General features: G+C 34.5%; 1 protein-coding gene across 2 annotated transcripts in view; it reads left to right on the top strand.

The window, feature by feature from the left end:
* PDE10A (phosphodiesterase 10A) overlaps positions 1 to 13,046 on the top strand; it is a 4,065,478-nt gene that overhangs the window by 2,332,683 nt on the left and 1,719,749 nt on the right. For both annotated transcript variants that reach the window (XM_044069581.1, XM_044069571.1), the window contains exon 7: positions 8,128 to 8,283. In XM_044069581.1, coding sequence (XP_043925516.1) covers positions 8,128 to 8,283 — 156 coding nt within the window. The remainder of the gene's footprint in view (positions 1 to 8,127; positions 8,284 to 13,046) is intronic.

The raw sequence follows: 13,046 nt of genomic DNA, 5'->3' as shown, positions 1-13,046 counted from the left end.
GCTCCAATTCCCATATTAGGCAGGTCTCACGATTTGTCTCCCGTGGTCCAACATATTACAGTTTCCTCTCATAAACTGTCTACCAGGAAGCTATATAACAGCAAATGGAAACGATTTGTTCACTGGGCTTCTCATCATGACATTGACCCTTATGTGGCACCTATTCATACCATCTTAGAGTTCTTGTCCTCTTTGTTCCATGATGGCACAGCTGCTGCCACCATAAGAGTTCAATTGGCTGCTATTTCCAATTTTCATGTAGGGTTTAACGGGTCTAACATCATGTCCCACAGACTATGCAAGGCCTTTTTGAAAGGGACCCACCATCTCAGACCACCTATCAGACACTCTGTCTCTCCCTGGAATTTGAATCTTGTTTTATCCCAATTGATGCTCGCTGCCTTCGAACCACGTCATCCTGTCACTTGAAGTTTCTGTCTTGGAAAACTATATTTCTGGTAGCCATTACATCTGCACGTAGGGTCTCTGAACTGCAAGCCTTATCCTCCAAGCCCCCATATTTGATTTTTCACCCTGATAGGGTGTCTCGCAGGACATACCCAACCTTTCTTCCCAAGGTCTGTTCAGAAACTAACTTAAATCAGTCCATTGAGCTCCCAACCTTCTTTAGGTACCATACCAACAGACTGGAATATATGTTACACAAGCTTGATGTACACAGACAATTGAGATTCTACTTGGACAAAACGAAAGACTTCAGACAATCGGATCAACTCTTTGTCTCTTACGCAGAGAATAAAAAAGGTTCTGTGGTATCAAAAATCAGATTATCCAAGTGGCTTTCTGACTGCATTAAATTAATTTATTCCTCCACTAACCAGCCATTACCGACTAACGTCAAAGCCCATTTTACCCAGGCTGTTTCTACGTCATTAGCTCATGCAGCTCATTTGCCCTTGGATACCATCTGTGCAGCTGCCACATGGTCAAAACCTCACACGTTTATCACTCATTACAAAGTGGACAGGACCTCCAGGGACAGGGCTTCCTTTGGTTCCACTGTGCTCAGGAATGTTCTCCTGTGAGCCACCCAGGATGAGGGTGCTTGGGACGCTACCCACATGTAAGAACAAAACGGTGAGATAGAACAACTTCACATAAAGAAGTTATGTCCTTACCATAACCTTCCATGTGAGTTGTTCATCTCGCCTTTTTGTTACATTCCCTCCACCTTCCCCCTCCTGTTGAGAAAGATGGTTGCCTTGGTGGATTGGTCAAGTTTTGTCAGCCTGTCTTCTTGGACAGACTGTTTTTCTAACTTCTGCAAACCTATAGCTACCTAGATAGGTAGATACTGTAGTTCTTTTTCTTCCTGTAGGCTGTCTTTGGGTGCAGCGTACTAGATCTGGGGATTTACAGTAGAGCATCATGGGATATACACTAGGTCTTGAGCTTCTCTGAGAGTTTGATCTTGAAAAGCGGCTGACTCTGAGCCGAGGGATCGGCTCCGAACCCACGTGTAAGAACAAAAAGGCGAGATGAACAACTCAGATGGAACATTATGGTAAGGACTTAACTTCTTTTTATGATTTTACGTGAAATTGCCAATAGTGACCATAGGATTTTAGAGTCTTTTTTTGATACACGGTTTGGAATAGGAGAGTTGAATAAAATTAAAGACTTTGTTAATTGAAAATTATCTTTATAAACAGTCTGAAAAAAATAGTTAATGGATTTCCAGTACATATTGAGACATAGACATTCATAAAAAACATGCTGCCAATCTGCTTTTATCTTGGTATGGCATCTCCAACATTGATCTTCAATAGAATACATTTTAGCTAACCTATGTGGTGTATAGAAACTTCTGTGTAGATATCTCCAAGTGAATAATTGCCAGTATTTTGATAATGTAGAAAATTTGGAAGATTTTAGAATATTACTTTTTTCTTCAATTGGAGGATGGTTGTTTATTAAAGTATAATAATCCCAGTATGATTTTTCATGATAGTTTTTTGTTTTTTTTAACAATTTTGTAGATATTAGACAAATAACCTGTACCCTGATAAGGCTGTTTTGTGATAAGAATAAGGTATTCAATGAGTTTTGGAGCTTCATGTCTAACTGAAGGTTGCATTTGTTCTATTTTATTTATAAGAAAATGCCTTAGATTTTGTAAAAACAACCAATTGTCTTTATTTATATTATAGTTATAAATTATCTGTTCATTTGTTAGTATTTTCAATTTCTCTATAAGTTGATGCCAAAAGAGTAATGTTTCTTCTTTAAGTATATTTATTTTAGATATTTGGAATGTATCTAGAATATTTGGTGTAAAAGCTATAGGGAAAATAAGAAAAATCCAAGAATAAATATTTGGTATTTTGTTTATATAAGTTTTGAACACTGAAAGTGTAGAGCTTATATAGTTTGATGGCAATTTATTAATATTATTCCTTTTCCCTAAAAAGTAATATTTTAATATCCATATAAGGGGTGATGATAATACTGTTAAGTTGTCTTGTATGTGATTATAATTGATTTCTATGTAAATCTGCTCATGAACCTGGTTCCATATAGGTGTGTATGGATTATTTAACCATAGTGTTATGTTTTAATAACAGATGAGGTAATATATAAATCAATATCCGGCAAATTAATTCCACCGTCTTCCCAATCTGGTAAATGTTTTATTTAAGGCTATACGGGGTTTATTTGGAAACCATAGAAAATTTAAAATTAGTTTATTGTATCTTTGAATAATATATTTGGGAGGTGGCAATGAAAAATTTTGTATTAAGTATAATATTTTGGGAAATATGATTATTTTAATAAGATATAATCTGTCTGCTGTTGAAAAGATATATTTATTCCAGTAACCAATTGTTTGTTCTATTTTGTCTAGTATTTTATTATAGTTAAATATTAGAGAATCTGTTAATTCATTGAGTAGATTTATTCCCAGATATAATAATTTACTTTCTGCTACTATATATTTGGAAAATCTTTTGCTTAGATTATTTTTTTTTTTTTTACAATTACAGGGCATAATTTTAGTTTTGTTTTCATTACATTTTAAGCCTGAAATATTTTGAAATTTATTCATGGAGTTAAATAGAGCATTCAAAGACTCATTTGCATCTGAGAGAGTTAATAGTATGTCATCGGCAAAGAGTTGGATTTTAAGGTTTAACATTTTATTAATACAAATGCCCTTTATGTTATTGTTTGATCTGATTTGATTTGCAAAGGGTTCTACGAGTAATGCAAATAACAGTGGTGATAAAGGGCAACCTTGTTTAGTTCCCTTTTTGATTGTTATAGGGCCTGATCTATGCAATCCTAGTTTAACATATGCAGTAGATTTTTCATATAGTATTTGGATAAGATTATTAAAATTAGAAGGAAAGTTATATTCTTTTAAAACTAGTGAAAGAAAGTTCCAGTTAACCGAATCAAAAGCTTTATTAATATCTAATGAGATTACATTTAAATCTAGGACTTTGTTTGCTATAATCTATTAATGCCAGTATTCTTTTAATATTATCTGAAGTATTTCTTCCTTTAATAAAACCTGTTTGATCTTTGTGAATTAAGAAAGGAAGAAAGTGTTTGATCCTATCTGCGTATATAGCCATAAATATCTTATAGTCTATATTGAGTAATGATATTGGCCTATATGAGGAACACTGCTTCTCATCTTTATCCGGTTTGATAATTGGGGATATCAATGAATATTTCCAATAGGGTGGTATATTCAAATATTTCTTGGCTATATCATATACTTTTAATAATAAGCATATGGCTTGATTGGGTATTAATTTATACATTTCTGGTAGCATATTGTCTGGGCCAGGTGCTTTATTTGTCTTGAGCTTTTTAATTTGTGATTTTAATTCTGTCATATTGATTGGTTTGCTTATAATGTCTATTTGTTCTTGTGTTAATTTAATATGAATATTATTTTCCAAGTATTTTTTTATATCCTTAGTAGGTGTATCTTGAGTGTTTATGGAATTATCAATGTTAAATTGGAGTCAGAATGCTTCTAAAATATTGTAGAGTATGTGTTTATATTTATCTTTTCTAAGTTAATCATAATCTTATGCTGTAACAATTCTGTATACTTCTTATTGATTTGTGTATGTTCTTGAACTTGAGTAGTATTACCCTTTTGTATTTCCAGTTTCAATTTATCTGCTTTGTTTTGTAAGTCTAGCATATCTTTATTCCATAACTTCCTTTCATTTATGTATCTGGATAATATTTTCCCATATGTAACTGCTTTTAATGAATCCCAGACATATATTTCTGAAATATCTTCTGTGTAATTTATTTCTAGAAAGTTTTTGATTGTTTATTCATAAAATTCTTTGAAATCTGTCAATTTTGTGATATAGGAAGGTATACTAGTAATGGAATTTGAATAAAATGGTGTAAGCTCTATTTCAAAGACTATGGCATTATGATCAGATAAGGGACAATTTATAATTTTGACTTTGTCAATTTTTGTTATTAGCTCATTGGCAACATATATTCTATCAGTTCTAGAGTTAGTTTTATATCTATGAGAATAAAATATGAAGATTATTGAGTCTGGTTCTCCAAATTCATTTATATCTTTTAAATACAAAGTATCTATAAATTTTGATAGTGCTTTAGAGATAGGTTGTTTTCTTCTTTTAGATTTAGAATCTGTATCTTTTTCATTCATTATACAGTTGAAGTCTCCTGCCAATATCAGGCTACCCTTAGTTAAATTAATTATCTCTTCAAAGTGCTGTTTAACTGTTTTTAATCATAGACCTGGGATCCAATATAGATTTACTAATGTATAGATTCTCTTATTTAATTCTGTTGAAGCTAGACAAAACATACCTGATGTATCTTGATGAGTAGTAATTATTTTAGGTGTTATAGTTGAGTTGCGAAGTAGTATAGCTACTCCTCTTTTTTTGTTTTGTATTGAGAGTTTATTAGTACTGTATAATTATTAATATTTAAGTTGTTTATATCTCTATCTAATAAGTGTGTCTCTTGTAAGAAGACTATTTGTGGTTTATGTAAGTTTTTGTACTTGAATATGCTTCTCCTTATTATTTAGACCATTAACATTTATGGATAAACATTTAATTTCCTAGTTTTGAGTTTGTTTTATGTGTGAGTTTATGTAAATATTGTTTATTCTTAGTTCCATCTTGGATACAGAATTCAAAAAGTTTTTCTTGTATGATTTTTGCATGTTTCTGAGTGACACCAAAGTGATAGAATAAAAAAAAAAGAACTTCCAAACTTGTAATTCTTAACCTTAAAAAACATTCCCTATCACTATGAGGTAATATACCTCTTTGTTTGGTTAGTGAATCTAACCAAACAAACTTTCTACCCTCACAAATAATATTTGGATCAGTTTCTCTTATCCTCTTAGTTTTTAAATAAAGATAATTGAATAATATATTAAGATAATCTAATCAGCTAAAATATATAAATATATTCTTTACTCTTATCTTATTGTAATTCAATAATAATTATTTCTAATCAGGTTTCAAAAAGGTACAAATATAGGTAGTATAATTTCAAAATAGTTTAGGGTATTACTAAACATCATGTTAAAATCTATAACTGTATGTTGCAGACATCTTTTTTCCTGAATGCGCCCTTTCTGACAAACAAATGGATGGATGTGATCGTTATAATGTCCACTTCATAAAAGCAACACAACATTTATTGCGAGCATTAATAGCAGAATGAGTTGTAGTGACTTTTCCAATCCATAGAACAGAATACTTCTCTGGGCAGTAACATCCAGTGCCAAATGTACCTTAAAGATAAAGAAAGGAAAGTAAAATAACTTGATAGATTAAAAGCCACAAATAAACCCGTGGTGTTCCTTGGTCATTTTGCATAATATGTTCACTCTGTAGCATTTAGTAAGTAGAGTTAATGTACAATACTGGACTAGAATTTAGCATGTTGCTGTACTTGAACACACGCTATTATTCAAGTTACTTATGTGTATCTTAAAATGTTAGCATTGGTTTTGACTCAGGGGTTAGCATGTAACTGGTTTAAAGTATATGGTTATTAAAGTGTAAGATATTTTTAACTGTGTGTTACATAGAACGGAACATTAAAATCTGCTTCAAAGCTATGCGATTTTGTATGCGTTTTCAAGGGTCCGTGTGTAGTTGTGGTTGACATCACATTACTGAAGTTATAAGATAAATCAAACTTTTTTTTTTTTTCGAAAAAACACATTTTTAAGTTTTTTTTAAAACACCACCACTTTTTTGGATAGTGTATCTTACACAGAACCCATGTAAAATTGACTTTGATATATAGTACCTATGAAGGAAATTGATGGTACCACCTGCTGACATAATCATCAGGGTATTCTGTACTTCTGGTTTGGAAGTTTCTTGAAATACACACCGACAGCTACCCTAAGCCATTCCCCATGATTCCCACTGGCCTTGCTCACACTGTTACCAGGTACACTTAGCTATGCACTCCTATATGAAACAGTGGTAACATATTCACTGCTCAGAATACAATTGTGGTCAAGTCTATACTACCCAAATTTTGTTGTTGGGAGGGGATGAAGACAAATGTAACAACTACTAGGGACCAGGCACCCTGAGGTCAGTTGGAAGGGAAACTGAAAATTTTAAAGTAAATGGGGCTCATCCATACCTCTCAACATCTAAGAGCAAGAAATCTGGACAAAGCCATAAATAAAAGAGGAATAAAGGCCAACAAATAGGGACTGTTTTTAAATATTGCTCTTACAAACTTAGAAAGTTGATAGAATAACAGGGTTTGTTTTAGTATGAATTTGCTGAAGGGTATGAGCTCTGAAATGCAAAATGTTTGTTATTATTTTCTAATTTCAATCTTTAAAGAGTTGCCACTAATTTGCCAGAAAATGACAACTTTATGAAAAATGGACCAAAAATAAAAATAACAGTAAAAACCTGGACATTTTATGAAAATCTGGGCAGTTGAGAGGTATGGGCTCATCACCATGATATTAGACAATGGAATTTTGTTTTGGGTGGAAGGTGAAGTGTTCCCTTCTCTTGTCTTTGCCTTAAAGAATTATTAAAGCCTTCATGAGAGAATGAACCCATTCTCTGACATTAACAGTAAACTTGCCTTTATGGCCCAGAGAGTTTCCTTATTAAGAATTTAGTAATGAATAGCCACATGTTACTTAAATAGGTAGAAAAGTACAAAACTCAGATTAAAAAATATATGCTTAACCAGGGTTACATTACATATATGCTTTTGTCTGGCTTAGAGCACACACTGAATGATGAGGCCTACTTTAAAAACATGTCTGAAAAATTCACAATGGGTTTTTATAGTGCTGTGTTTAATGTACAAGTTGTCAGTGGTGGTTAATTCTGTTGTAAGATATTTATAGTGGGAAAGAGACTGGTGAAACAGTGTGAACTTATTTATCTATGGAGCAGAGATTTTAACTCTCTTTGTAACTAAAGGAGACTGGTTACCAAGGCATTCCACTGGCTCATATGAGATAAGTTGCAATGAGGTGTATTTAATACATGATGTGTGGGAACTTTAAGGATCATTCAGTTGTTCTCTCAGTGCTGTTTATATGTGTATTAGCTGATCTGCATCTTGTGGCTGAAAACATGTTGCCTTGTTTTGTATCTACTTATTTTAGTTGATAAACATACTCTTTAACAAAACTTGGAAGCAAATATATAATTTAATTCTGTGCATTTATAACAGAGAACATAACTGATTATACAAAGTTGTATCTTATAGCATTTAGCCCATATAAGCACAACAGGTGAAATGTATAAGGTAGCACTTGAGTTGACATTGTATATTTTTGATTTGGGAAAGAGATGAGATTTAATTGTGCAAGAACCTCCTTTTTTCATGAGTTACAAAGCTGTAAGTAACTGAATCAGATTTTTTAGGAAAACGTAGTTAGCACTTTAGTTTTTTGAGGCACATTTAACATTAAATGATTTTATATGCTCATGTCTTGTATCTGCCATAGAATTTCATTGTTCCCAAAGATTGTAAAGAGTTTTTCTCCACAAACATTTCTGATGCTGCAAAGCCCTGTTTTAGATTATGCACTCGCACAGTTTATTTTTTAGAATAACTTTTACTTTTTCAATTTTCCAGGATGAAAGATTTCCCAAAGGTACTGGGCTCGACTCAGGGACTCGGATACAATCTGTGCTTTGTTTACCAATTGTCACAGCAATCGGTGACCTCGTTGGTATTATGGAGTTACATGGTTTCTGGGGAAAGGAACCTTTTACACTCAGCCATCAAGAGGTAAACCCTAAAATAATGCAGCAGATGGGAAACAAGCAGTAAAAGGATGTTGGCATGTAAATGTTTGGCAAATCATTTTAAACAACATTATTAATTTTTCAGTAAAACATCAGAAATGCACAGCTGTAAACATAGTCAGATGAGACAAATTAGTCGAAGGAATGATGTAGAAATAAAATAGATATTTTATTATTATACAAGATAATAAAATAAAAATAATGCTATTTGTTCCATTATGGAACATATTTAAAAAAGCAGTGAGATTAGAAAATGACATTGTTTAAATTTGTACTTTTATGGTGGAATATGTCTCTGAATTATTGTTACTTAATATCGATGTTTCATTAGTAGATGATGCAAATAACTGCATAAGACTCCTGTTTTGCTTTCTGTACCCCTCCCTAGTTAGTATGTTCTCAGCTGAAGTCACAAACAAATTTTAGTATGTGGTCAAGCAACTGTGTGATACTTATTGCTGCATGTCTTTCCTTTGAGAGCTAGTATGCCCAGAAGGAGCACTTAGAAAACTTCTGTTGAAGTTGCAGGTGCTTACCACAGTTGTAATACATTTAATATGCTAGTATTGGGTTCTGTTAAACAGAATCTTTAAATGCCAATCTCTGTATTAGCAGCTTCAGTTCACATAAAGCCTAGATTCTTAAAAGGCCAGATTAGCGGCATGAAGATTAATCATCCCAAATAATTCACATTCTACAGTGTCCCTGTTTCTATACTGGGAAAACTGAAAGAGCTTTAAAAGACGGAATTTATGGACATTTAAGGGACTTTAAAAAATAAGATAGCGCAAACAGTTTGTGGAAGCATATTCAAATGCACAATGACCATGGTTTCGTTTATTTTTGTGATAGGTGTTCTTGATGTAGACCGTGGTGGTGGGGAGGGCATGGAAAATTAGGTTAGAATGTAAGGTGTCCGAGTGGCAGATTAGAACATATGTATTTCTGTTTGGGGCTTCCCCCAGGCCTCCGATGAAAAAGAGCATGTGCCCAGTTGGACTTTCCAAGTCAACAAAGATTAATTAAATAAATGCTACCAGACCCTTAGGTTTAAATGAAGATGTTTCACTTGCTTGCTTCTTTAAACTCAAAGCCTTCAGTTAGTGACATCTTTGTGTTTTGCTCTATGTGGTATGAGCCCTCTGCCCCCTCCCACACACTCACACTTTTCTTCTTTTTTCTTTGTGATGGGAAACATGTCCCAGGAAAATTAACGCAATTGTTTTGTGAGTTCGTTTAAGATAATTATGTTAAAATCATGCAACTAAAGTTAAGCAGGTGGAATTTTATTCCAAGGCTTTAATTTTCAATGATTTTTAAAGTTTGAACGTATTACTTGTTTTTATTGTTAATGTGCGTTTAAGCTAACTTGACAGTTGGTTACCTTGGATTTTTTCCAGGGCGTTTGCATTTAAATATAGCAATGTTATTTAAATCATTACTGTGATGAAGTCCCTTGGTTTTTTAGACAAAAACGCTAATGTGTTATTGTTTTTCACAATAAATGACATTTTTATTACTACCTTGGATTTTACATTGATTTTACAATTCCTTTGAGCCTACTGAAGTGAACTATGGTGCCATTCTTCCTCTATTTCCCTACACTGGAGTGGGGGTTTGTGCAGCAGTTTAACTTATTGGGTGTTAGTATGTACAGCTGAATTTCTTAAATCTACTTTATTTTCTTCCATATAGATGTAAAACAGAATCTTTGTGAGCTTATTCCACAGGTCTATTAACATTTTTTGTGGTATGGATAAGTAACAAACTCTAAGAGAGTATACTGTGATTTAACCATCAGCAAGAATACATAAGGACATTTTTTTGTGTGCAGAGGTGGATTGATGTGTTGTATACATACATCACAGAAAGACATATATAATTTCTTAAAGCAACAATGAATGCTTTTTTCCTGAAATTTATGTTTATTATTTAGTTGTCTCTGTGCATACCTCTCAACTGTCCAGATTTCTGACTTGTATTTTTGGTCTGTTCTGCATAAAATTTGTAGTTTTTTTGTATTTCCGTGGCAAATCAGTGAGGACTGAATTCACTAAGTAATGACAGACGTTTGAGTTTCAGACTTCATATCCTTCAGAAAATGCATGGTGACACAAGACCTTATAGTCTAGCAACTTTCTAAGTTTATAAGAGCTATAATGAAAATGTGCCCCCCATTATAGGTTACTAGGGTATTGGCCCTATTGGTTTTTATAAGCCTAGCCATGTTATACACTTATTCCCTTATTGGCCAAGTTGTATGGTCTATATTTGCAGTGCGAGTCTGTGATTTGCACCGACTGCCCTTATCCAAGAGGGACATAGGTGACAACCCCGGGGTGAAGTACAGTCTCCCATCCAGTTGTCCAAGTTACACTTAAGTTGGGTCATTGAGGATCTCTGTTTTACTTAAACTGAGAGTTTATTCCAGAGGAGTGGCAATCTCTGGGAGACATATCTGTCTCTCCACCATGTCCTAGAGCAAGTGAATCTTGTCCCATTTGACTTGTGGATGTGCAGGATTTCCATTAGGGCAGGGTCCAAGACTGCTCTGTAGGCCAGGCACAAGTTGCCTCTCAGCAGCCTGTAGGATACAGAGTGCAGTGACAGAGCCTTCAGTCTTTCCATGTAGGTGATGTGTTGAAGGCCCTGAATTTTCTTGGTAAGAAACCTCTGAGGTCTCTCCAGCTGCTGCAGGTGTCTGGTGAGGTACATAAAGAAGGGAGTGTTGTAGTCTATTAGTGTTCTGATGAGGGATGAGTACAGGGGAGTTGTAACATCCTTAGCTCTGGATGTGATGTCCTTACTTAGATGTACAACATAGAAGGCCTTCCTTACTACTGTGGATGCAAGGTGATCGAAGTTAAGGTTGCTATCGACCTGTGTTCCCAAATATCTCACCACAGGGTGTGAGCTAAGGGGGATACTATTAATATTGTAATTTACAAGGACTTCCTCTTTACCAAAAGGGATGAGCACACAATTTTTTTTTTGTATTTAGTTTAAGTCCATGGCTTTGGCACCGGTCATTTGCCTGTGTAAGGATTTTGTAGTATGTCAATATCATTGGGGGACTCAATGATTGCACCCAGTTTGTGGTCATCGGCCTGGACTTGTGAGAAATAGATTCCAAACAGTAGGGGTCCTAGTATAGATCCTTGTGGTACACCACTGGTAACTGGCTTGCTGGTAGAGGTGGAATCCCCAACTTTGACTGTATGTGTTCTGTCGGTGAGCCAGTTGGCTACCCATCTAGTGACATATGGGTTAATTTCCAGCTGGGCGAGTTTCTCAGTGATGCCTGAGTGGGGGATTGTGCCAAAAACCTTAGCTAAGTCAAAATAGCAGGGCTTTGTAGACAGTCTCGAAGAAGTCCACCAGGTTTAATAAGCATGATATACCCTTAACAAATGGTTTGGGTCAAGTCAAGAGTTTGGAGGTCACCTATGTCTTTGTTGATAAGGTCCATGATGATTCTCTCCATGGCCTTGAAGATAAGGCTGGTTAGGCTTATGGGTCTATAGTTCCCAGGGTTGGTTGATGGACCCCCATTGTGCAAGGGAATTACTGGGGTCTATATTATTTAATCAAAAACTTTTTAGCGGTGGTGGTGCTGCGGTAGCGTTGTCGCCTCATAGCAAGACGTTGTCCCGTTTGATTCTCAGCTAGAGCGTCTTCTGTGTGGAGGCAAACGTGAATGGGGCGTGCCTTCGTTGAAGGTTGTGCATCAGGGCTGGTAACCCGGTATGTAAAAATCCACTACCAATCATTAGCGGACCGGAGTTCCACTGTGGCGACCTCTAACCGGGAAAAGCCGAAAGACACAAACAAACAAACTTATTTGTCGAATGCTTATTAGTCGACAATCCCATTCATCTAACACTGTAATCGTTGAAGTGAATCTTGTTGAATGATTTTGTTGGCCAATGTCAGGAGCATAATATAAGCTTTAGCCATTGCATCATTTTATTTAAATTATAGTGTAACAAAAAGGAGACAGATAATGTTATAGTGTTGAAACATAAATATTAGTTAGAAAAAAAGTCTTTGTATTAATGTATTGCATTGAAATATGTGAAGTAGGAAGTTCAACCTACACCCCACCTACTATTCAACAGTCTCTAAAAGTTAAGTAATATTCATGCTGATAGCGGCATGAATATTCATACTCTGTGCCTAGTTTATCTTTTTCATCAAAGTAGTGCGATCCTGGAGTTTATTTTATTTTACATTTGTTAACCGGGCTAGTCTAACTGGATATATGTCCATTTTCAGTAGAGGCCCGGGGAGAAAAGCTCCACATAAGCAAATATTAGCAACTTCAGGTACAGATAAGTAAAATTGTAACAAATTTAGGTACAGTACTATTTTCAGGTGAAGAATACATTACTGTAAAGTAGCAGATAATAAGAAAGAGATTGAACAACAAAACCATTTTTAAGTGGCACACAATAAGAAAGAGAAAGTGAAAAGCACACTAACAAATATAGCATCTCCAGGTACAGTATTTAGCAGTGAGTCATCCCATTTATCCTATAGTAGCATAGTAACTTTAGGGTAGCATGTAATAAGAAATATAAAGAATGTCTATGTAGATAGTTATATGTGATAACAAGTTAATGCAGCAAGCTGCAAACTATGCAAGTACTTAATTAGAAAAGGATCATATGTAAGAGAAAGTTGTAAATACTAAATTAGTATAGGTGTGTCTACTCTCTGAGGCATAGAGAGAGTTGGAATAAAATT

The sequence above is a fragment of the Protopterus annectens genome, chromosome 1.part0, assembly GCF_019279795.1.
Source record: "Protopterus annectens isolate FY-2018-M chromosome 1.part0, PAN1.0, whole genome shotgun sequence".
In the NCBI taxonomy this organism is placed as follows: domain Eukaryota; kingdom Metazoa; phylum Chordata; order Ceratodontiformes; family Protopteridae; genus Protopterus; species Protopterus annectens.
Note: the sequence above shows the minus strand (reverse complement) of the source record. Positions and strands in the feature narration are given on the sequence as shown.